The 25,842-nt window shown below is 35.5% G+C and overlaps 1 protein-coding gene and 1 long non-coding RNA gene across 2 annotated transcripts; one reads left to right on the top strand and one right to left on the bottom strand.

Moving 5' to 3' along the window:
* Positions 1-11,751: 11,751 nt before the first annotated feature.
* POU3F1 (POU class 3 homeobox 1) lies at positions 11,752-14,392 on the bottom strand. Its single transcript, XM_077295938.1, has one exon. It carries the CDS (start codon positions 14,356-14,358, stop codon positions 13,231-13,233), a length of 1,128 nt encoding a protein of 375 aa, XP_077152053.1. The 5' UTR covers positions 14,359-14,392; the 3' UTR covers positions 11,752-13,230.
* Positions 14,393-15,776: 1,384 nt separating this feature from the next.
* Positions 15,777-24,426, top strand: LOC143816032 (uncharacterized). Its single transcript, XR_013223876.1, has 2 exons — positions 15,777-16,414; positions 22,336-24,426. It is a non-coding gene; the product is annotated as an uncharacterized LOC143816032 (long non-coding RNA).
* The last annotated feature ends 1,416 nt before the right edge of the window (positions 24,427-25,842 follow it).

The raw sequence follows: 25,842 nt of genomic DNA, 5'->3' as shown, positions 1-25,842 counted from the left end.
TAAATGACCCCCATCCTGGACCCCATTCTGGTATAATGACCCCCATCCTGGGCCCCTTCCTTGTATAATGACCCCCATCCTGTGCCCCTTCCTGGTATAATGTCTGTTTTGTTTTCCAAAACATGAAAAAAACAATTCTCACCTTCCTCCACTCCCACGATGTGCAAAAGCCTCTTCTACAGCCAGCAGTTGACTTCAGTGTGAGAACATGGGCAATGCATGACATTCAGCTGAATATGTAACCTCAGATGCAAGTCCAGCTAAATTAGGCATAGGCGGGTCCCTCTCTCGCATGGGCCCAGTCGCACCCTCTGTGACCGCGACCATTAAGTCCCTGCCTATAGATTAAAATACCTTCTGGTCATTGGATGAATGGCACAGAAAAAACTGTGTGAAGGGCTATTGGGGCTAAAAATAAATGTAGGCAGTAATTGAAATTTGTCTCATATGCACTGCATTCCTCTATATGTTTAGTGCAAGTGGGTGCTGATGAAGGGGCGGTGAGGGCTTGGTGCTGTGGGCCAGAACTGAGTTCTCTTTTCCTTGAGACTCCTCTTCTAAACAGGAATCTGACTTGTGTGTTACGCTGTAGGATGCATTCTGTACTCACCCGGGAGTCAATACTACCTCCCTTTCCATGGGACCATATAGAGCTGCACACATAGCAGGAGACCTTGGGACCGGTTCAACAGGTTCGATTTTACTATACAGTTCAGGTACATTCGGCCGCAGCGTACAGTATGAGACAAAGTCCCCTCCGGTTGGTGTTCCCTTTGCCCCCCAGTATACTACCAGTTCTTGCCTCCATTCTGCTCGACCTGCCCTTACCTCAACAGCTTCTGTTAGCATTAAAACGTTCCTGAGGCCCACCATCTTTCCCTCTCTGTGTGACCCAACCGGTCTTTTCCACCTAGTGAAGAACGAGTCATGGATACCGATGTCTCCTCAGAGGCCTATTTTCTGGACCGCCCTGGGATCTGTATGAAACTTCAGATGTGTCCTCATGCTGTATAGGAAACTTGACACTGACAGGACAGTGCCGCCTTTGCACCCGCTGACCTTGAACCTGTAGCACCTGCCACTATCAGAGAATTCCCTACTCTCGCCCTCTCACTCTCTCTCTCCCCCAGAAGTGCTTCCCCCTTTTATATTATCTAACCCCTCCCCATATGTGGCTAAGCACAAGCTGTTAACTATGTCTTAATCAAACTGCTGCAATTATATCCATATGCCTTGAAAAGGTTCCCCTATGGACAGACCTCCTCAAACCCCAGGGATGGCCTTGAGGTAGAACCTCCAAGAAAACCATGACACAAACCGGCTGTAAAGGAGAAAATGCAATTTATGTAAAAAAAATAATAACATTAAAACATTGATAAACATTACTATATCATTTAACTCTTCTTGACTCGACATCTTCTTCTACCCCCTCACACTGAGAGAAACTAATGAGAATCTAGGCATCGCGTATACAAGTCCTATATTTGCGGTCATGTAAACGCCCGGGGAATTGTTATATTGTGTGCACTACACACTGTCAGGATGCTGCAGATTGCAGTCACATAGAGTGACGGCAGAAAGAAACTTTGAGACAGGAAAAACCCTAAGCAACCATTTTTATGAATGATTATTCATTTCCTTATGGTGTAATTATGAAACGGCAGTCAGCAAGTACATTTCCTTCTGTTCCAACACAGGATTGCCGCAGACAATTACCTATAGAAGGCTGGATATGTTTTTAATTTTTTTTTTCACGGGGTGAGAGACAATCCACGGTGATGGGGAGCTTTAAAATTAAAAATGCATATTGGTAGATGATAAGGGGATCATGCAAAAAATGTGCCTTGGATGTAGATGTGCACCTGAATGTCTGGTAGAATGATTGTGAATATGTCTACATACAAATGAAATGGCTCCTCAGCGCTGACATGTAATGCGCAGTATTTGAGATATATTCCTTTAACAAGCATTGTAAAATGTGACATAATTTTAAACTTGTAGTTAGCAATGAGCCTGTGCCCCAGGGGAAAAAAAGGATCAGAAGTCCAGGAAAATGGAATAAAACTGTATGTGTGGTAGGTACAAGAGTGTGATCGCTTTATTCTACTCTATATTATAGCACTCTATATACTCTTATAGCACAGAAGTCTATAGGGCAATATTACATGGTTAATAAATGTTATTCTGTCTGACCCCTGTCTAGTGGTAAAGTATTAGTTAGACACTATTTACCAGTATTTTCTTGGCAGTATAATCCTCCATTTCCATTTTCCAAAAATGCGTATTCTAACAGGAATCTCCATGGATTGTGATTAGTGATGAGCGAATATACTCGTTACTCGAGATTTCGCGAGCACGCTCGGGTGTCCGAGTTTTTTAGTGCTCGGAGATTTAGTTTTTCTTGCCGCAGCTGAATGATTTACATCTGATAGCCAGCATAAGTACATGTGGGGGTTGTCTGGTTGCTAGGGAATCCCCACATGTAATCAAGCTGGCTAAGAGGTAAATCATTCAGCTGCAGCAAGGAAAACTAAATCACCGAGCACTAAAAAATACTCTGAGGACCCCTGAGCATGCTCGGGAAATCTCGAGTAACGAGTATATTCGCTCATCACTAATTGTGATCCACTATGTGAAACTTTCAGTACCCAAAGATGTATGTTACTTGGCTGTATGTTCTCTGACACCATTCAGTTTTGCTGATAATTTGATTATATCTTAATATTTTAGCTCATTAAGCTGATATATGATCTGTTAATAATTTTCGTATCTCTTAACGACTTAAATTTTAAGACCTTCAGATCTTGTCAAATGACCACATTTTTGACGGACTCCCCTGTCATATGTCACATTAAAAGTATAGGTTTTGTGTAAACATCTCCTTTAAATCAGCATGTTGCGCTTTACGAGACTAAACATTACTATGTTATGACCCATAGAGGGCAGTAGAATTCTACAGAAAAGCTAGCCAAACTCCAAAGTGTGCATTTTTTAGACAGGACAGAAAAGCACAAACCATTGGGCACAGAAACCTATGCTCAGATCAATACATTAATCTGTAAGCAAATGTAATTTAATATATTGCTTGTGGATAGCAACAGATGTCAGAGTTCACAACTGCAGTGAAAGCATCCAGCCAAAACGGGGACAAATGCACAAATGCATATGTGTAACTATGTGTGTATAATTTCTATCTATCCCATAACTATCTATCTATCTATCTATCTATCTATCTATCTATCTATCTATCTATCTATCTATCTATCTATTTATCTATCTATCTATCTACACACAAATATGTGTGTATATGTATCATATATATATTATATGTATGATGTATGTATATATATATTTATTTATTTACAGATGTGTATGTATGCATTGTATATTTACATACAAAATCATGTGTGTATTTATGTATATATATATATACTGTATATATATATATATATATATATATATATATATATATATATATATATATATATATATATATATATATATATAATGTTTTATTATTAAAGCTCCATTTATTCCATGGTGCTTTACATGTGAAAAGGGGTATGCATAAAAAACAATCAAGTGCAATAATCTCGAACAAAAAGAGTCACCGACTGGTACAGGATGAGAGTGGACCCTGCCTGCAAGGGCTCACAATTTGCGGATATACTATATATATATATATATATATATATATATATATATATATATAATACGCACATACACTCTAAATCTACATACATAAACCTTACTGTGAGATGTTAGAATTCAGCATTTACTTTTTCCCGCCTTTCCATAACAGGGTATTTTGATCATTTAATTCTAACAGCAGAAAAGCAGATTATGATAAGGTTATTTCTGCAGCATAGGCGTGGATTTCTACAGACACATACAGGTGACTAGGACAATTGCAGAAATCTCCACTACAAACCTGCCAAGTGTGACTATACCCTGACGGAGTCTGCGCCATCTTGTCGATAGTGAAGTATCTATACCTTAATACACCTGTATGTTGCTGACCACCTTCTCAATGGCTGCAGTTAACTTCCATGAGTTTAGCTTTACATTTCTTGGGACTTTTCTTCAAGTCAGGGATTCATTTTATTATTTCTTGTCAAAATCTACACTGAAAATGTTCATTAGTTAAACCGATCAAGTTAATGGAAGTAATAGTTGCGTTGACCTTTTCTGTCTATTATTTTTCATCTTGCAAATGAAGGGTTTGCAAAAATAATGTTCAAAATTCAAACAGGATTTCACCTATATGGCGAAATTAAGAAACATTTATAATGGCCTAATCGCTGACATAATGAAATAATATATATATAAAGTATACATTTTTAAAATACAATAAAAAGTTGTGTTCACATAGTCACATCCACCATCAAAAATGTCACAACCAGGGCAGAGAGGTGAAGGCCGCATTTACAGCATTTTGTAGCACTTTCCTTCTGTTTGCTCTATTACGACAGAACCAAATGGCCTGATGTAGATATTTCTGGTAAAAAAAAATATAATTATGGCTGTGTGCCACGAAAAAAATGTTAAATCTATTTTAGACACGTACATACAGGCTGATAAGTACATGGGGATGCCACAAATGAAGTGTTGCTTGTCCAAAAGATGGGTTTTGTAGGCTTCAGCGGGGATGCCTAGTAATGTTCCCCACCCTTTGTACCCCAGCATCATTTAGCCTGTGAATGATATTATTGTAGTGTGTTCGAAATCTGTTTAACCCAGAATGCAATGCAACCCTCTCCGGCCAAGGAGGGGATTAGGTGGTGGTAATTACGGCTCTCCTTCGCCAAGGGGGAGGAAGGTGGATCACGATTCAACACAGCATATTGATGAGCAGATAAAAGGCAGACTGGTCCTCTCCTGGGAGAGGAAGGGAAAGGAAACTCGGAGAAAAAAGGACAAAACTGAAAGGATTCAGTAGGAAAAAGTCCAGAAAGTGTTAATCTACTAACCTGAAGGACAGGGGTGTATGTGGTAATTAGTGACTAGAACCGATCTGGACTATTTAGGAAAACAAGAACTAGGCCTGATTTCTTACTGATATAAAGATGAGGATCTGGCATATAGAATTTCTCATTGAACCTATGTATATTGTAATTACTGCGATTAGATAAGTCATTAGGTATTTCGGCAGTCCTATGGAAAGCTACACATGATGAGATGTGCCAAATAATACATTCACAGCGCCCACGTAAGAGCTAATAAGTGTCTAATTCGCAGCATAGTCACTTCAGGGGTGACCAATGCAAACCGAAGCGCTTAGGTGAACATGTCACTATTGAAGGGTTAACGTCTGTAAACGCTAAATGTGATCCTAAAATACTGATATATGTCACTGAAATTACCTACACTCAAGGAACTCTCTCGGAACAGTTGGAAAGGTGTTTTAGGGTTATTTAAGGATACCATCTCCGACCAAATAGGTGCACTCATAAGACGTATATTTTGATCCCGTGGGTGATTTTTTTGGTAATCTCGTCAGTTGAACCTTTTAGTAATTGATTTCTATAATAAAACTTTGGAACAGTGTATTCATATCAATATATATGTCTGCCATAGTGAAGAATTAGGTTCAGAGCTATGAAAGGCCACTGCTTATGTAGTACTTGGTCATTGATGGAGTTCAGGCCTACACCTACTCGGAAAGTCTCATCTTGTCCTATAGGAAAAATGTACAGAATAGGAATGGAGCTAATGCTTACCTGCCTTTAATAATGGTATAACCTGTGCGTCCGCAACTCTTAGTTCCCCTCTTGTCTTATGGACATACAGATTTGAGGCTGTGATGTATTCAGGGGTTAATATGTAAGTGAAAGTGGTACATCTGTTGGCGTCACAAAGTTACTAATCTACCAGAAAAGGGGTATCTATCCCTTTAAGACGAAACTTTCCAATACTACATTATGGCCTCACATACATTGTGTAGAACTACATTGATCTAGTGACATGTACTTCACATAATAAATGTAAAAAAAATACATAAACAGCAGAAACAATAGTATGTTGGCAAAGAAATATAGAATTTGACTTTCTATAAGTGTCCTATAGTGGATTGATATCAAAGTAATTCATTTTTTACCTTCAAGGTATCCTTTGATGGCTCTATTCTGGAAAGGTTGTGTTACTTATGTCTCTGTATCATCATCAACACCAGCACATTACATTCTTTTTTGCTTGACCTATAATTATCTTTCAAAGTCCAGATAAGATGAAGAAGTTCTCGCTCGCAGAGGGAAACATCAGCACAGAATACGTGGCATCATCTCCACAGTGTTTGTGTCTATTGGTAATCTATGGCTACATCTTTTACGCTGTGAATGCATTGACGCTTTCTGTGGACATGTTAGATATCAATGTGACACTGAATGTTGATATCTTAGATGCCTCTGGCTCATTATTTGCATGTTGGACGACTTTAGGGTCAGCCCATCTATGGTGACACTCATGTCTCACACTATGGTTCTTTTCATTTGCATGAAGATGTGAGAGTCTATGTCTTGCTGAAGAACATTGTAGAATGTGAAGCGAACAACATTAATCACACCCCCATCGCTGGAAATCACCACACTGCTGGTTTTAATGATGTGGACACCTGAATCTTTACAGGAGGACGTACATTAGTCATTTACATTTTATGGCTGGCACGTGTCACTTCATTAAAATATTATAGGAGGTATAAAAGGCTTCATATGGTGGTCTGAAATAGCTTGGCGTAGACTGTCTTACTAACATCCAGTGATGTCTATCTATCTAGCCCATATCCACCTACCTATAGATCTATCTATCTATCCATCTATCCCATATCTATCCATCTACCTCTAGATCTATCTATCTATCGATCTATCTATCTATCTATCCATCTATCCCATATCTATCCATCTACCTATAGATCTATCTATCTATCGATCTATCTATTTATCTATGTATCCCATATCTATCCATCTACCTATAGATACATCTATTTATCTATCTATCTATCTATAGATCTATTATCTATCTTTCTATCTATCTATCTATCTATCTATCTATCTATCTATCACATATCTATCTATCTATCACATATCTATCTATAGATCTATCTATCTATCTATCTATCTATCTATCTATTATCTATCTATAAATATATCTATCTATTTATCTATCATCTATCTATCTATAGATCTATCTATCTATTATCTATCTGTCTATCTATCTCTATCTATCACATATCTATCTATCTAAAGATCTATCTATTTATGTCTATTATATATCCCCTATCAATCAATCAATCTATCTATCTATCTATCTATCTATCTATCTATCTATCTGTCTATCTATCAGTCTATCTAGCTGTCTATCTATCTGTCTATTATCTATCTATCTATCTATCTATCTATCTATCTATCTATCTATCTATCTTTCTATCTATTATCTATTATCTATCTATAGATCTATCTATCTATCTATCTATCTATCTATCTATCTATCTATCTATCTATCTATTATATATTACATACTAGCCAGATTCTAAATTAAGAGTAAATGATTTTAAAACTCAGCATTATATATATACTCGCATCGATCATATACACATTGAAAAACCTTTCAGCCTCACCAGGTTGAACAAGTTCCATGCAGCAGCTAGAAAGCTGGAAAAAAGTTCCCCTCTCATGAAATTTATCTGTTATATTCAATTTAAAGCAGTCTTCTCTCATCCATGTTTGTGAATATTAACGAGACGGAAATATAATTGTTCTTGAAGATCTTACAATCAAAGCTACTCAGCTCCCCAGTCTCCTCAGTGTCCACGTTACCTGGTGAAGTAAGCCAATATGGTGACGCAGTCGTTGTACTGGGGTGCAGGACTCCTAATATCCTACTTAGGTTATTTTATGAATGGGAATTTTATGGCAATGTAAAATCCACATACACAGTCAGTGTAGACAGAGCCTGCCAACCTGTAGGCCTCATGACACTGCTCTGTCCCTCAGTATGTAGGCCTCAGTTTCTAACAGTTGCCTTATTGTACATTGATCCCTATACAGCGCCTTGTGCTAATCTTCCTCCTGATAAGTTTCTAAGTATATAATTGAGAATAACATTCACATTGTAAGAGTCTTCTTGTGATAATGATGATCATTTCTTTGCTTCCCATGCAGACAAGTATCCTTCATATGCTTGGACCATTGCATTATTAAACTATACCACCCTTCTGAATATTAGGTCCATGTACGCAAATATGACAAAGGTTCCGGATATAAACATGTAACATGATATTACGATATTCCTGTTCCTTTTCTAAATGAAAGCATTTGACATTGGTATCTTAAATGTTTTTGATTAACAATGTGTGGAACCGCTGGCCCTTGACCAACCACCATAGACTGAGATCCCATGCACTATACTTAAGCCATAGAAACTTTGTGGATTAAAGAAAATAATAAAACAATGATATATCCTAAATTCCTAAAACATTTAAGAACAAAAATGTTTGTTTTTTTATTTAGCTGATGGCTTTTGATTTGGTTTTTCTTAGTGGTGGACTGAAAAAAATTCAGAAACACTTATTGCGGGCACTGCCAAAAAAATAATATATTCTATAAATTATATATATATATATATATATATATATATATATATATATATATATATATATCTATATATATATATATATATATATATATATATATATATATATATACTATATCAAATATAACTAAAATAAATTGTAAAGGCCCTAAACTTGGTAGTCAAAACCTTGAATTATTGAAAAGATCGCTTAAAGTCATCATAGTGAACTCTAGCAATGTGTTGGAAGGGAAATACCAAATGACAGAAACAAAAAGTCAGATGTGTACATTATATATATATATATATATATATATATATATATATACATATATATATACATATATATATATATATATATATATATATATATATATATATATAAAGTGTAATCATGAAGAGCAACAAAGAAAAAGGACTAAGTGCATGTTCACTACTCAGCATACATACACTGTCTTTTTCCCATTGTTAATATATATTATATGCAACACATACAAATATACACAATATATTAGTGGCATAGGGCAATGAAATCTGTTGTGCATGAAATTAACCCATTCCCAGGAGGGTAAAGAGAAGCATCAATGAACAATCAAAATGTTATTGCTTTTGTATTTCGCATATATAATAATTGCCATTAAAATGTTATGGAATATGATGACTTGTGAAGTTATTAAACAGGAGTCTAACTGCCTTCTGGTAACACTCAGGTCTGTACAGGAGTAGATAAAGGAGAAAGTGGCTACCTCAAGCTAAGGAAACTTAGCTTCAAGACATCTGAGAATAGTCATAAGCCAATAACCAAATTATCTGCACCAAAGATGGATTTCATATCATTTTCACCCTGTGGCTAATACCACCCATCTGCTTTCTAAATAATGGAGTTGTGTTAATTGTTCATTTCTATTGTTTCGGGGGATATAAGATTGATATTGAACTAACTGCAGTGTGTCTAAAAGACAGGCAATTAGCTGAGGACACATCACATAAATTCATATATATGCATTTTATCATTTTATAGTCTTATTCATACACAGTTTGCTCCATGTAGTGAATGAGCGTTGTGTATATCCAAGAATCCATACAAATACTTAAATATTACATATCCTATATGAAAAAGAACATAGTTTAAATTACATGCAGCCATTTCTACAAATAGGAAAAAGTTTCCATATTAGAAAATCTTAAAAATGTAGATATTTTCAGGACAGCGGCAGGATTTAGTACATATACATTACACACACACAGACACGTATACACACATTCGTAGAAGTATAATTGTTCTTCACACACACATATATATATATATACAGCTCTGTGATGTGTATATATATACACACACACACACACACACACACACACATATATATATATATATATATATATATATATATATATATATACACACACATTTCAGAGCTATTTATATAATTGTTCAGGTTCTGATATTATTTAGTGTAGAACAATTATATTTTGTATGGATTCTAGGATATAGATATATATAGCTCTGTGATGTGTATATATACACGCACACACACATATATATATATATATATATAAATATACATATATGTATATATATATCACAGAGCTACCTCTGAAATAAATTTATATGTGTACAAAATGAACCTAGGCCAATATTAGATGTTCTAGGCGTGTACCTAAATAAGAACGAAAATATGATGGTCACAATATTGATGAGAATGATGGTTTCTGGATGTACCATCGTTCCATACTAAAAGCTTTGCAAACAGTACATTTTGGTCTTAAGCAGGGGACATTATTCCAAAACAAAACCCAATACCTTTGCCTGCTGACTTTCATTGAGCACTCTTGATGGCCCAGTAACTGTTGTTTTGGAGCAACTCCCTCAACTGCCTAAAAACCATCATCCTGATGTGAATATTAAAGAGTGCCCTTTCTGTTTTCTATGTACTCATACGAGCATTTGGTAGCCAGTAGCCACATTAGTGATAGTACCAGCCATGTGTCTATTCACAATCACAAACAGGGAACACTCACATGCTTCTGAGTAGAAAGTGCCTTTAACCGAAGAATACAAAGAAAATTGCTTTATCTCATGAAACATACTAATATAATACTCTTGTCAATCAATGGAGTGTAATTGGAAGTAAGCTGAAATAAAGTGAAAAAACAAGCAGAGCAGTCCTCAGAATTCAGGACTAGGGTAAAGATGATCGTCTCCCTGTAATAGACAGACATACTTTAAATGAGCATGGATCTAAATACACAGCAAAATATCAGAGGGTCAAAATTGGTGTCTATTTCCCTAATAGTACTGAAAATGGGTCTGATTAAAAAAAATTATTGTAGGTAGACAGTGGACTGCCTTCTGCATCTGTCAAATGTTCATATGGAATATTAGATGAAGCATAAATTGTTATTAAATACAAAGAAACTAAGACACTGTACACTTGTAAACACTCAAAATAATGAAAATACAGGGGATACAGTAGTATCAATTGGGCTTACATGCATTCCAAAAAAATAGGATTTCCCTGAGATCTGGGTATAAAGGATAATGTTTGTACAATAAAACATCATAAAATACACAAAAATATACAGATAAAACACAGTAGTGGAGTCAGCAAGTTCCAGTACTAGTAAAAAATGACCAGTGCAACAGTAAACAATGGCATATGCTTGGCAACATTAAGCTCACTAATATAAAGAAAAGTACTAGCTTGTCTAGAGGAGAAAATTGTATATATATATATATATATATATATATATATATATATATATATATATATATATATAAACACCCCCTACGCACACACATATATATATATATATATATATATATATATATATATATATATATATAGCTTGTCTAGAGTAGAACATTGTACATATATATATAAACACCCCCTACGCACACACACATATATATATATATATACATATATATATATATACAGTGTATATATAGCTTGTCTAGAGAAGAAAAATATATATATATACAACATTTTTCCATATATATATATATATGTATATTGAGGTGGATGACAAGTGTAATTTTTTGTTGTGTATTAGGTGTGATGCTAAGTGAATAGTAATAAATAAAACACACACGTTAGTGTATCTCTGACACTGTGTATATATCAGTAACTACTATAAATATAAGTTTCATATAGAATTGCAGAGAGACAAATGAATTAAGTTTGTTTTTTTTTTACTGAAAATTGAAAAATACATGCATTCATGAACCAAAAATGTAGCGATCTACTGCTTTTAAAGCTGTCAAACACATATCCATTTATTTTAAATATATTTCATGCATTCCAGTTTTGGTAACTACTGACTTGACAGGCTTTCATATCGATTTACATCTTTCAATAAAGTTAAAAAAAAAAAAAGAAGACACCAGGCTTCGTTAAAGGGATTTCATTTTTTATGTAAGTAATACAATATTACTTTTAACATAAATATAAAAAGTAAATTGCAAATCTACATTTGTAAAAGTTACAAACAGAATTCACCAAACCAAAAAAAAAAAAAAAAAATAAACAAACAAAATATATATATATATATTGCAAAGTAATTTACACAGCCAAAAAAAAATGTGAAAATAAATAGAAAGGGGAAGGTTTATATGGAAATAATATTAAAATATTCTCTTAAAATTAGTAATTGTACAAAAGTGTGTAGAATGAAAACAGAACCAAAAAATACACAAATTTCAAAAACATACATATGTATACATATAACACATATTTACAATATTACGTAAAAAATCTTTTTTTTTCGGTTTTTGTTTCCTATTTGCTTTATAATGGAATATGCAAGTCTCTTTGTATCCCTTTCCTTATAACTCCCTTTTTTTGACAGTATATAAACGACATGTTATAGATTTATGGAGATGTGTAGATGCTATGTGTAGTCCTGATTTACTAACTCATACAGATAAAGTAATACATTTTGTTTGGCATTTTGCCCTTAAAGGATGTGATCAGACTATGTCAATTAATAAGGAGCCTTAATAATTCAAGAACATTAATTATTGTGAAGAACTATCGCTCCATTGGGTGTCCTATCATATGTCTTTTTATAAAAATAGGCTGCTCGCCAGGTGATATTATCCTGATACACGATAGCATAAAAATCAAATGGAAAGAGAGATAAATGAAACTTTGAAGATGTATTTGCTTTAATAAAAGGTATGTGAAACCCAATAAATAAAAGTCATTTTATTGTGTGTTAAACAACAGGGGTTGATAGTATCCAGTTCCATGCCAGAGATATTCCCTTCCACTGCACTTCAGGAGCTAAAGAGTCTAATTAATAAATAACACCTTTTCATTCAAAGCTGCCAAGGACTTTGTGAGGAGATTTACATTGTTAATAATAAAAAATATTCACAGTTCTTATAATCTCAATCTAACCCACAATATTCTGCTCAATAAATGATCCCCCTCCCCTTTCTCCTTTTACCTTCAAGAAGAAACAAGAATAGCTGATGATCTGAGGAGTAGCAAAAAGATTTGGGAAAGGGACATTATTGTGGTGGGCATTTTATTAATCTTCTGGTGAAAGGTCCTCCAGTCTCTTTCTAGGGGTCCTGTAACTATTTTCTTTTGTAAAATCCAAAAGTACTTACTTCATCCCCACCCCCCTCACATCCTCTCTTTATATGTTTCTTAGTCATTGTACAGAGGTCTGCAGTGTGTGATGGAGTGGAGGGGTCTCTGCTTGTGAATACACATCCTCCATGGGGGGGTGAGGAACCCCTGCTGGGGTCATCCTTTTCTCTTTCTGCCTTCTGTTGCAAAACCAAACTCTCACCACCTCCTTCTCCAACTGAAGACTGTCTGCCAGGCTGGTGATCTCATGGGCTGAGGGTTTAGGGCACTTTAGGAAATGGTTCTCCAGTGCTCCCTTCACACCAACTTCTATGGAGGTCCTCTTCTTTCTTTTCCTTCCCTGGGCTGCGATCTTGTCTAGGTTGGTGGGGCTTCCTGTAGTGGAATCTGTCTCCTCAAGCCACTTATTCAACAGGGGCTTCAGTTTACACATGTTCTTGAAACTCAGTTGCAAAGCTTCAAACCTGCAAATTGTGGTTTGGGAGAAAACGTTGCCATACAGGGTGCCCAGGGCCAAGCCAACATCTGCCTGGGTGAAGCCCAGCTTGATCCGCCTCTGCTTGAACTGCTTGGCAAACTGTTCCAGGTCGTCAGAGCTGGGGGCGTCTTCATCGGAGTGGTCCTGATGATGGTTAAGGTGCTGAGGAGGCGACTCTACATGGGTGTCAAGGACTCCTGGGTCATCATGCAAGGGGTCTCTCATGCTGTGGTGCAACGAAGAAGCTTGTGGCCCCAGCATGCCATTCAGGTTTGTATAGGAGGACTGGGAATAAATCAGAGGCTGGTGGCTGTTGGAACTGGGGGACATCGGAGACAAGTGATGCCCCCCACTCTGTGCCCAGGCATGACTGCTGGACGTCTGTTGGTGGACCAAGTGTGATCTGTGGTGGTGGAAGCTGCTGCTGAGGTCCTCTCTGCTGCTCTGTACACCAGCTTTGCTGTGATCGTTCTGTCCACCTAGGTGAGAGCCGCTGCCCCAGTCGCTGGTAGGATTGGGCAACCACTGGTGGTGGGTGAGGCTCATGGGGTGCCCGGCGTTGGTGGCCAAGCCTTGCAGGTACTCTTGGTGCATCATCTTCTGCACCTCTCTGTAGGTGGTGCCCTGGTGCATCCTGTCGGAGTCCGGATGCATGAGAGGATTGGAAGGCAATGTGTTATTCCTGGGCAGATACTGAGCAGTTGCAGCCATGGCTCCTACTCCTTAACTGGCAGCAAGTTCCCCGCTTTCTGGGCTTTAGAACACAGCTCCAGCCCTGTAGAGCGATCCCGGGCGCTGTGCCCGGCCCAGCCCCGACGCCATTGGCCTAGCCTCTCCTGACTGACACTCCGGAGTCCCGCCCTCCGCTCCCATTGGCTCCGATCGGCCCTACCATTGGCTGCCCACCACCTATTCACTCTGCTCGGCTGTCTCCAATTCGTCAGCTGCATTCATTCATGCTGTTTTGCAAACAACCACGTGGGGGAGTAAGGAATGTAGTTTTGGAGTTTACATAGAAATCCATTGTAAATAATGCTTGCCATTTTACATTGGACTTCATACATCGGAGATGGGCAGGTTTGGCTGGAATTATGCATTATTAATTCCTCTTATTATGATACTTGATCAAGGCTAATTGAGATTGTGCAGAGAAAAAGGGGGAGATTCTCTGGCACTACCAGATCCGGGTAAGGGATTATCTGATCGTCACCCTGCATGCAGCACACTGACACAGAATCACATAGGAACTACCTGCTCTAGAACAAGTGGTCAGCTGCAGCATGCAACAGGAAGGTAATGCTTGTTTACCAGGGATTATATATATATACATATATATATATATATATATATATATATATATATATATATATATATCCTGCCTTATCTATATAGTCATTGTATATATATATATATATATATATATATATATATATATATATATATATATATATATATATATATATATATATACAAGGTAAGAAATTCTGCTAAATTATGACTGTGCATGTGGGCGGAAAATGGATGCCCACAGGGGGTTTAGGTGCTGGCATGGCATTCTCTACATGCTGCTTCCATGGTTAATGTTTATAGTAAATCCAGACAGGATGATTCTGGTGTTTTATGGTGCATATTACATGATGCACATCATTCTACATCTCCTATCAGTTATACAAGTTATAGTATTTTCTGACTGTACTCTCTCTCTTTCTCTCTCTCTCTCTCTCTCTAAAATGCATACACACACATATATATATCCCTCTATAATTATACACACATATATATACATATGCATGTGTCTATATATATATTAGAGTATAGTGAAAAACAAAAATAGATATAACTATATACGTACATATATATTTGTATTAGAATATTATAAAAACATATTTATATATACATATGTGTGTGTCTATCTATCTATCTATCTATCTATCTATCTATCTATCTATCTATCTATGTACATTATGTGTGTGTGTGTGTGTGTATATATATATATATATATATACATATATATATATATATATATATATATATATATATATATATATATATATATATATATATATATATATATATATATATATATACATCCATACACATGTAGATCTTGCCATGCCCTGTCTATGAGCACACTAGGGCGACATTGCTGTGTGTTGAAAAGTTGAGAAATGGAATATTCTATATTGTAATGAGGCTTTGCCCTGATGATCTAATGAGAAAGCGGCAGCTAGTGACAGTATTTGAAATACTAGAAGAATAACCATTCTTTCCAGGGCTGGGAGCCTTTTCTTCCCCTCCTTGCACAGTCTTTAAATCAAAATAATATAATTACCAGGCACTCCAATAACCACAACTAATTATTCTGAATTAAATTTTAATCCTGCTGCATCTATCAGGGCAAGGAAAAACAAACTATTTACCAGGCTGGGTGTTATTTAAGAAATAAAACTGCATTTTGGTGCCTTTCAAAGTCAATTAGCTAGTGATGGCCATTCCTCTCCCTTTCTCTGTCTGCACTCATTTCTGATTGTTTTTCTGGGCACGTTTTGCCCTAACTGCAAATTACCAGTTGTATGAATTGCAGAGCAGCTGCCATGCACAGAGCAGAGAGGAGCTGAGCACACACTCTCACACAATCAGCTCCCACACTGGAGCCTGCACCTCTCACCACAGCCCGCCTCACTAGCCCACCTCACTAGCCCACCTCACTCCACGGAGGACACTGTCACCCACCAGCTCTAGTCCACACCTCAGCAGGAGCTATTTGGTAAGTTCTCATGAGCACGATCCTCAGTGCTGGGATCACAGCCCAATGCTGCCTGAATTTGCCACCTTACATATTATTAGTAGCATTATTCGTTTTACAATTATCAGTAGTATTATTCATTTTGACTTCGGCCAGACTATAGCTATTGAATTAATAGAAAAATGCAATAATTAATGAAAAAAATTGGATGCTAGACTATAATATGTATTCATTTTCTACCACTAAAATCGTAATTGGTTTACACATAAGGGAAAATGCATATATATGTATACATATATATATATATATATATATATATATATATGCATTTGCTCTTATGTGTATGTATATATATATATATGTATTTAAGTAAGTATGTATGTATGTATATATATATATATATATATATATATATATATATATATATATATTTACTACACACATTCAATGTAATTGACCATTATCACATTGACAGACTAAAAGCTGTTGTGTTGGGGCAATGTGTAGGGGCATATGCTTGGCAGATAATGGGAGCCCACAGAGGTTTTAGATGCTGGCATGACACTCTACCCATGCTACTTTCATATTCTAAGTTATAGGAGATTCAGACAAATATTCTGTGGTGTATATTATACTATGCACATTAGAATAAATGTAACTGCCACATGTTGCAGCATCTACGTATGTATATATATATATATATATATATATATATACATATATATATATATATATATATATATATATATATATATATATATATATATGGTACAGCTGTAAAGAAGTGAGACATGTGGCAGATCTATCCCAAGAAATATATATATATATATATATATATATATATATATATATATATATATATATATATATATATATATATATATATATATTATGTCCCAGTGATATATTATATATATTCATACAGGTTAACTGTTTGGTGGAACTTTTCCTCTCTGCAGCGTCACACTACATTTACCAGTGACAAATGACATTCTCAGCTCTGCTATATCTTTCAGATGTGGTCACCTCAGTTCTCTTTTCTTCAGCCTTATATCACAAAAAGCCACCTGAGAGCTGATTATTTGTCTTGCATTTGTCCTAGGTTTTCCCTCTAAGACCCTTCCAATAAAGATGCTTCTCATTTAATGTCCCTATGAGCAACTTTCTTTGATTCCTCTTTACAGTTATCCTAATTTGTAGACATGAAAAGCTGGCAAGATGGTTGGAAGGCAGTGAAAAGAAAGACTAGCTGTTGTGCTGTTACAGGGACAGGCAGTAAAAGTTGGTTAAAAGTGTCCAGATTGGCCATTGTGTAGAATATGGCCTTGTCTTTGTGAAGGGACATATTTGTCAGGATCCCAATGGTAACTATGGTGAGAGAATTAAAGGCCTTACAGAAACCCAGCTGAATAGAATTCAATCAGAGATAGAAGGAAAAATGAGAGAGAGAAATACAGAGAGAAAGAGATAGGGCTGTGTGTAACCTCAAGCCCACAACTCATGGCTATAGACATTATTTATGCCTTGAAAATAGATTTTATAATCATCATAATGATATTAGTAACCTAACAGAAAACAAAGTCTGAGATTTTCTCACAATGAGACGTTTTAGAATTGTCTTTCATTCTTTTCACTGGAGAGAAGTTTATTTTCCCACAATCATTATGATCGAAGTTTCTGAAAATGGTCTATGTCCCATCCCTGTGTATAGCTGTGACCTGGCACATCACATCCCACCGTGCCCCTGATTATTAGCTAACAAACTCGCTCTGTAAATCATCACATCATCTCCCATATTCTGTAAATTAAGCTTCAAGGTTGCAGCCCCAAAGTAATTGTCTGGGATCTATCCCCATCGGCAGTCACAGGGTCCTGACTCTACCAAGTGCCACCTGCAAGGAAGAGCATTAACTTCCCCAAACTTATTCTCCGGGCAAGAGACGGATGGAGCTGTAAGGTGGGCTGGGAAAGTGCTCTACTGCTTGTGGTACTGTTTATTCCCTATATTCACTTATATCATTGTAGAAAACATTGATATGATTTTGTCATGTTGTAATTTCTAAGTCCTGCAGGTTTTTCCCAACTTTTTTCTTTATCTATTACATATCTATCTATCTATCTATCTATCTATCTATCTATCTATCTATCTATCTATCTATTTATCACATATCCATCTATTTATCTATCCCATATCTATCTATCTATCTATCTATCTATCTATCTATCTATCTATCTATCTATCTATCTATCTATCATAGATAGATATGGGATAGATAAATAGATAGATATGTGATAAATAGAGAGAGAGATAGATAGATATATAGATAGATAATCTATCTATCTATCTATCTATCTATCTATCATCTATTTATCTATCCCATATCTATCTATCTATCTATCTATCTATCTATCTATCTATCTATCTATCTATCATAGATAGATATGGGATAGATAAATAGATAGATATGTGATAAATAGAGAGATAGATAGATAGATAATCTATCTATCTATCTATCTATCTATCTATCTATCACATATTTATCTATCTATCTATCTATCTATCTAATGTCTATCTATCTATCTAATGTCTATCTATCTATCTATCTATCTATCTATCTATCTATCTATCTATCTATCTATCTCATATCTATCTATCTATCTATCTAATGCCTATCTATCTATCTATCTATCTATCTATCTATCTATCTATCCATCAATTATCTATCTATCTATCTATCTATCTATCTATCTAATGTCTATCTATCTGTCTATCTATTTATCTATCTATTTATCACATATCTATCTATCTATCTATCTATCTATCTATCTATCACATATTTATCACATATCTATCTATCTATCTATTTGTCTATCACATATCTATCTATCTATCTATCTATCTATCTATCTATCTATCTATCTATCTATCTATCTATCACATATTTATCACATATCTATCTATCTATCTATTTGTCTATCACATATCTATCTATCTATCTATCTATCTATCTATCTATCTATCCATCTTTTTATCCATCACTGCATTTACTTACCAATTATCTATCGATCGATGAATCTATCTATCTAAATATCTGATTTTTTATCTACTTGTCTATTTATTCCATATCTACCTCTGTACCATCTATGTATCTACATATTCTATCCTACAACACACAACTCCAAAGGTGTTTGTTTTCTTTGCTGGTGCACATAATACAAGTGCCCATTTTGAATGTATATCCAATAATAATATATAGCACACAATAGCTTCTGCATTGCAGTCTATTTTGACCCCATTGATTCAAAATATATTAAATATATGTTTGCAAATATTTATGGTTTAATATATTGTGTGCTTAAGGTGCCTGGATCCATCTCCACATATCTGACTGTACAAAATATCATACATTTACCTATACATATACCCCAAGTCTCACTGTATACTTACTTGTATAATTTTAGTCAGCTTGTTTGGAAGTTCTATAGGCATCATATTAGTGACATATGAGGAGAAAAAACTTTGTGGAAAACAACCTTTGTAGTAAATATTGCATTACTTTTCAACCTTTTAAAGTGTTTTAAAAGTATGATATTCATATTATTTCTCCAAATTATCACTTTATTTAGTAACATTCGGTTACTTTAAAGGTAAGGTGGTGTTACGTATAGATATCCCTGGGGGTCACACACATAAGCGTCATAAGTTCCATAGTTGATATCATACAGATATTTTTCACCAGTGGTAAAGTATATGCTCATCATTGATTATGTATTCATAATGTATTTTACATTAAGTAGTGATGTACGCTTTTAATTAACAGAATTCATAAGATAATTGGGATGATTTCATCAAAATGTATAGTTTTTCCAATTGTACTCACAGTATAGGCCACAATCTGCTTTCTAGTTTAAATATGAATGCAACTATATATATATATATACACAAATAATAATAATAAATATATATATATAATTTATATACAGTTATAAATACCTGATTCTTACAATAGAAAGTCACCGATTCACAAGTATTTGACAATATATCAGCAGACAGACGTGTGTCTTCCTTAATTTAGAATAAGACATGTCTTGTTTTTATACAGTCTTAGTTTCGGTTACAATAAATTATTGCCAATGACTTCCAATGCCGAAAAGCTGAGTTTGCCACTTAGCAAAACGTTTCACAGTCTGAACAATATATGATTTTTTTTCATAGGACTCCAAGTAAATCTATGGACTTAACTCTCCGAGTCACAAAAATTCACTATTAATGTAGCAGTGAAGATTTAAAAAAAAAAAAAAAAAATAGGTTTACTACATCTGTACTGAGATCTTGTTATAAAGCATCACAAGACCTGAACAAATGATATCTACTTCCTAATATTCTCTCACTTTCTCGGTATGGACTAACCTCCATTACTTGCTGGCCTCAAATAAAAAAAGCAAACAATGCAATATTAAATAAACATAAAAAAATTAAAAAGTAAAAAAAATAAGTAAATAAACAATTACGTAATCAAAATCCATTTTTGACAACCCCCTAGTACAAATGTAAGTAGGCGGTTTGTATGATAAATGCAGTCCTGCTAGTCTGAGCTTTCCTTGACCCTGCAGTTGTTTCCAGTCTCCTGTTTAGCATCATATTATGCCAGAGATGGCTCTTCTAGAATATGATGGGCATCACCACTAGTTAGTGTAGCCCAGGCTAGACATCTGTAACCTGTATCTGTGCCAAATAATAGTTTTGATCTGAAGGGACCCAGTCAAGCATGAATAGCGCAGACTCTTGTAGGACTGTGAGGCACAAAATATATTATTAACCCACTGAAATAAACTAGGGTAAATTTGCACTTGAATTAACTGCAAGGTCAGAAGAGCAGAGTACATGTTGCAGACATTTGAGCAATGGAAAATTGGTTCTTTCTGCAATATGTGCATGGATTTTATTAGATAGGAACATTCTGGCAACAAATCTGCCACATATGAACATACTGTAAGTAGGAAAAAGCCTATATAATTGACCTACTTTGCAAAGGATTCCATATCTCTATGATTCTATAAAGTTATTGCAGAAGTAAAACTCACCTGTTGCCAGCACCGCAAGCATTGTATTTCATTTTTATGGGCTGGCAAGGGATGCGGAATATATCAGTTTGTATATTTCCATTAAGTATTTGCTTTACAGGATGCAAAAATGTTTCTTTTTGTGTCCTACAATCAGATTTATTAATATGAATCTGGCCTAAACTACAATGTATCCACTGTGGTATTTCTCAAGTTCCAGCATAACCTTGTGTGTAAAAGATAGACACAGTAAATATCAGATACACTTGCAATATAGGTGAAAGATCACAAGAAAAAAGATTTTTTATATTTACCCATTAACGTTAATTTATGTGTTATCTATCTATCTATCTATCTATCTATCTATCTATCTATCTATCTATCTATCACATATCTATCTATCACATATCTATCTATCTATCTATCTATCTATCTATCTATCACATATCTATCTATCTATCTATCTATCTATCTATCTATCTATCTATCTATCTATCTACCTATCTATCCATCAATTATCTATCATCTATCTATCTATCTATCTATCTATCTATCTATCTATCTATCAATCTATCTATTTATCTACCTATCTATCCATCAATTATCTATTATCTATCTATCTATCTATCTATCTATCTATCTATCCATCTATCTATCTCATATCTATCTATCTATCTATCTATCTATCTATCTATCTATCTATCTATCTATTTATCTACCTATCTATCCATCAATTATCTATCATCCATCTATCAATTATCTATCTATCTATCTATCTATCTATCTATCTATCTATCTATCTATCTATCTATCTATCTATCTATCATCCATCTATTATCTCACGTTCATGTTGCTAAAATAATTGTTTTATATTTCAGAGACCTTCTGAGATCTCGAGTGGGCTAACAGGAGATATCCCCTACCTAGAGCATAACCTAAAACTCTGAAAATATGTTTCCGTGCCAGCATTTATACAATCATTGACCTTCCTTTAAATTTAAGGTAACCGCACATCTATCACAGGCATGTAGACTGTCTGCCGTATCTGAAGCTTTTCCCTGAGCTCAGGACAAATGGTGAAGTGAAGAAGGATCATGTACTCAATCACACGATGCTTCCAGGCATTCTACAGATAGAAGGTGTTGCTGATGTGTTTTATTGCACAACCAGAAAAAAATGCCAACACAAATATAACTCCCTATTATAAATAAAGGAGGAGTATTAGAAAATGAAAAACAAGCAACATCTGCAGGAACAGGGCGAGAAGAGGTGTGGGCAGGGATGTGGTGGGATATGTCATAAAGTACGTGTGCTGTGGATCCTGCCACTGACACATTGATATGCAAACTGTATGGGGTCGCCTGATATATTGATAATAATAATCTTTATATAGCGCTAATATATCCCGCAGTGCTTTACACTTTACACACATTATCATCACTGTCCCCGATGGGGCTCACAATCTAAATTCCCTATCAGTATGTCTCTCGAATGTGGGAAGAAACCGGAGAACCCAGAGGAAACCCACACAAACACGGAGAGAACATACAAACTCCTTGCAGATGTTGTCCCTGGTGGGATTTGAACCCAGGACCCCAGTGCTGCAGTGATAACTACTGAGCTCCTGTGCTGCCCATTGATATGTATGTATATGGTATATATCTTAAAAGCCCAGTGAGATATATCATATTATGTCTGCTTTCTCACACCCAAATGCTTATTTTATACTGTGCATGATATAATTGACACGTAACCCAATAATGCTGAACTAGACCACTGAATTGCACTCATTCAATTGTCTCTCAAAGTAGCCATCAGAGAGCAGAAAATAACTGGCCATATTCCTCCCCTTCTATCAACTCTCAGTCATTCAGCAATGCCGAGTTGGATGATATGCTCTCTTTAGGAATGGACCTTTTAGGCCATGTTCACACATTCAGTAGTTGGTGAGTTTTTTACCTCAGTATTTATAGGCCAAAACCAGGAGTGGAATAATCAGGGGAAAAGTATAATAGAAACACGTCACCACTTCTGTATTCATCACCCACTCCTGGTTTTGGCTTACAAATACTGAGGTAAAAAACTCACCAAATACTGAACATGTGAACGTGGCCATAGGGTACTTTTACATGTTTGCATTTTCGGCCTGAGTACTATCCGTGTGGAAGAAAGCACATGGACCAATATGTTTGTTCACATGAAGACTTTTCCAGAAAAAAACTATCCCAGTCTCATCTGTTTTTCACATGTAAAATGCTGCGGAATATGTTGGTGGTATATAAATAAAGATTTTTATTATTATGAGAAAAAAAAACAAGATGGATACAATATGGGTACTTTTCATATAGAAATCATAACAGATCTATTGTAATTATTAACAAAGGAAACTGGATTTGGCCTTTTAAAAAATGTAACTATTGATGTATACAAATGGATGGTAAATGGATGCCACGTAGATATTAAAAAACAGACTTATGGATGGCATGCTGTTGACAATACAGTTGAAAATTTATTTTTTTTCTGGACTAAAAATGAAAGATTTTTCACACAGTTGTGTGAACTTGGTCATAGGGTTCTAAAGGGAGAACTGTTTATTATGGGACTCCAGCCTAAACATCACTCACCCTGGTGAAAGGGTTTCTTTATACATTAAGCTAGGCTTTTCTATGGTTATATGAAAGTTTTTGAAACAAGAAGTAAAATCCAGCACCTGGGTCTGTTGGACAAATTTTCAGCCCCTGAATATAAACAGGAATATTCACCTTCACTAACAGCAAACAGAGATAGTAAAAGGAGGAATTACCATGTAAAATATATTATAAAAGTGCATTATTTATTTCCTTTATTTCTTTTACAGATTTCTATTTGTTACCAGCATAAATGATAGAATAATTGAACGTTTTTTCAGACATAAATGTGTTTTATGAACTTAGTCACAAAATTTTTGTCCAATAAAATGTGAATTTCGATGTTGTCTCCTTCATTTCATTGTTTCTCTCCACTACTTCTATAATTATTGGGAACCGTAGGCCCAGATGCTAACATGATAAAAGGGCCAAACTACAACGCAACCCATGATTTTAGTAGAAGACAACCCCACCTGAAAATGGCAGCAGTGGACCACAATGTAACGCACGTTTGAGCTAATTCAGTGCTTATTGATGGGTTTCGGGCAATGGTAAAAGCACAGTTTAATGTTTTAAGAGTTTATTATTTTCTTTGTTTTACGTCGGGCTCACTTTAGTGTAATATAAAACTGTACAACACGCTGCCTCCTATATGAAGATCACAAATCCTTCCTACAATTATCACATATATAACCAGTTTACATGGATTAGCACAAGATGACGTCCGAGGAAAGAAGATCAGCTGATCCTTGTCACATATACTGTACATACAAAGCAACATCACTTCATTAGTTGGATAATATGATTACCATTTTCCGGTATCCAGGTGCTAATATTTTGGACTGGGTTCACATATATTGATTGGATTAAGCTCAGTTTATCAAGTTTGGTGCAACTCTACGGATGAGAACTGTTGGTAAAACTAATGGAGATTCACGACAATTGCCATCAAGGTTTTTCATCACTTTATCCTCGGCGCTGATCCGGTGCGGATCACAATACTGCACCCGAAGTTGAGATCCAACTCCAGAACTGGTGGCTGCAGATTTCCAGCACAACTGAGGCATCAAAGAGGTGAGAACAATCCATTGCAAAACATTGGGATCAGTTTCTCCATCAGTTTCCATTTGGTGTTTTCATAAAAAAAGGATAGAAATGGTAATGCAATGCCAGATATAAGTGTAAAGGACCTTAGAGGAGTGACATAAAGCTCCTGATAAACCAAGGCAAGTGCCAGGGTCCACTGCACCTGGGGTGCCCACTTGGCCTTGTGCACACTGCATGTATGGAATGGGCCCAGAAGCTGAGCCTGCTCCATACAGTGCAGGCATTGGCTGTGTTGTACAGCCAGGACTCATGTATAATGGTTGTGGTCAGAAGTAGCTCTGATCGCATCAGTTTAACCCCTTAGATACTAATGCACATTCTGACAGTGGCATTTAAGAGGTTGGAAAAGGGGTGTCAATAAGGCTTTGTCATTGAAGTCATGGGCTTGCTGAAGGCCCTTGTGTCCTTCATGTTTGTACAGCCATGAAGCCAAGGTCACAGTAATTTTACAAGTCATTGCAATATCGCAGTGCACTGTAGAAGGGATTGCTGGTTCAATTCCCCTAAATTGAATAATAAAAAATCTGAAAAAAAAGAAGAAAATTATTTTTAAAAATTATACATGTAGAAAACTTCAAATCACTTAACTTTCAAATAAAGTTATTAAAATCTAAAAAATAAGCTTGATAGCAGTCAGAGCCATGCTGTAGG

This window comes from Ranitomeya variabilis, chromosome 3 (genome assembly GCF_051348905.1).
Source record: "Ranitomeya variabilis isolate aRanVar5 chromosome 3, aRanVar5.hap1, whole genome shotgun sequence".
Taxonomy (NCBI): Eukaryota; Metazoa; Chordata; class Amphibia; order Anura; family Dendrobatidae; genus Ranitomeya; species Ranitomeya variabilis.
This window is presented reverse-complemented; position numbering and strand designations above follow the sequence as displayed.

Excerpts from the sequence above, each read along its gene's own strand:
- POU3F1 (XM_077295938.1), bottom strand. The coding sequence starts at position 14,358 with ATGGCTGCAACTGCTCAGTATCTGCCCAGGAATAACACATTGCCTTCC.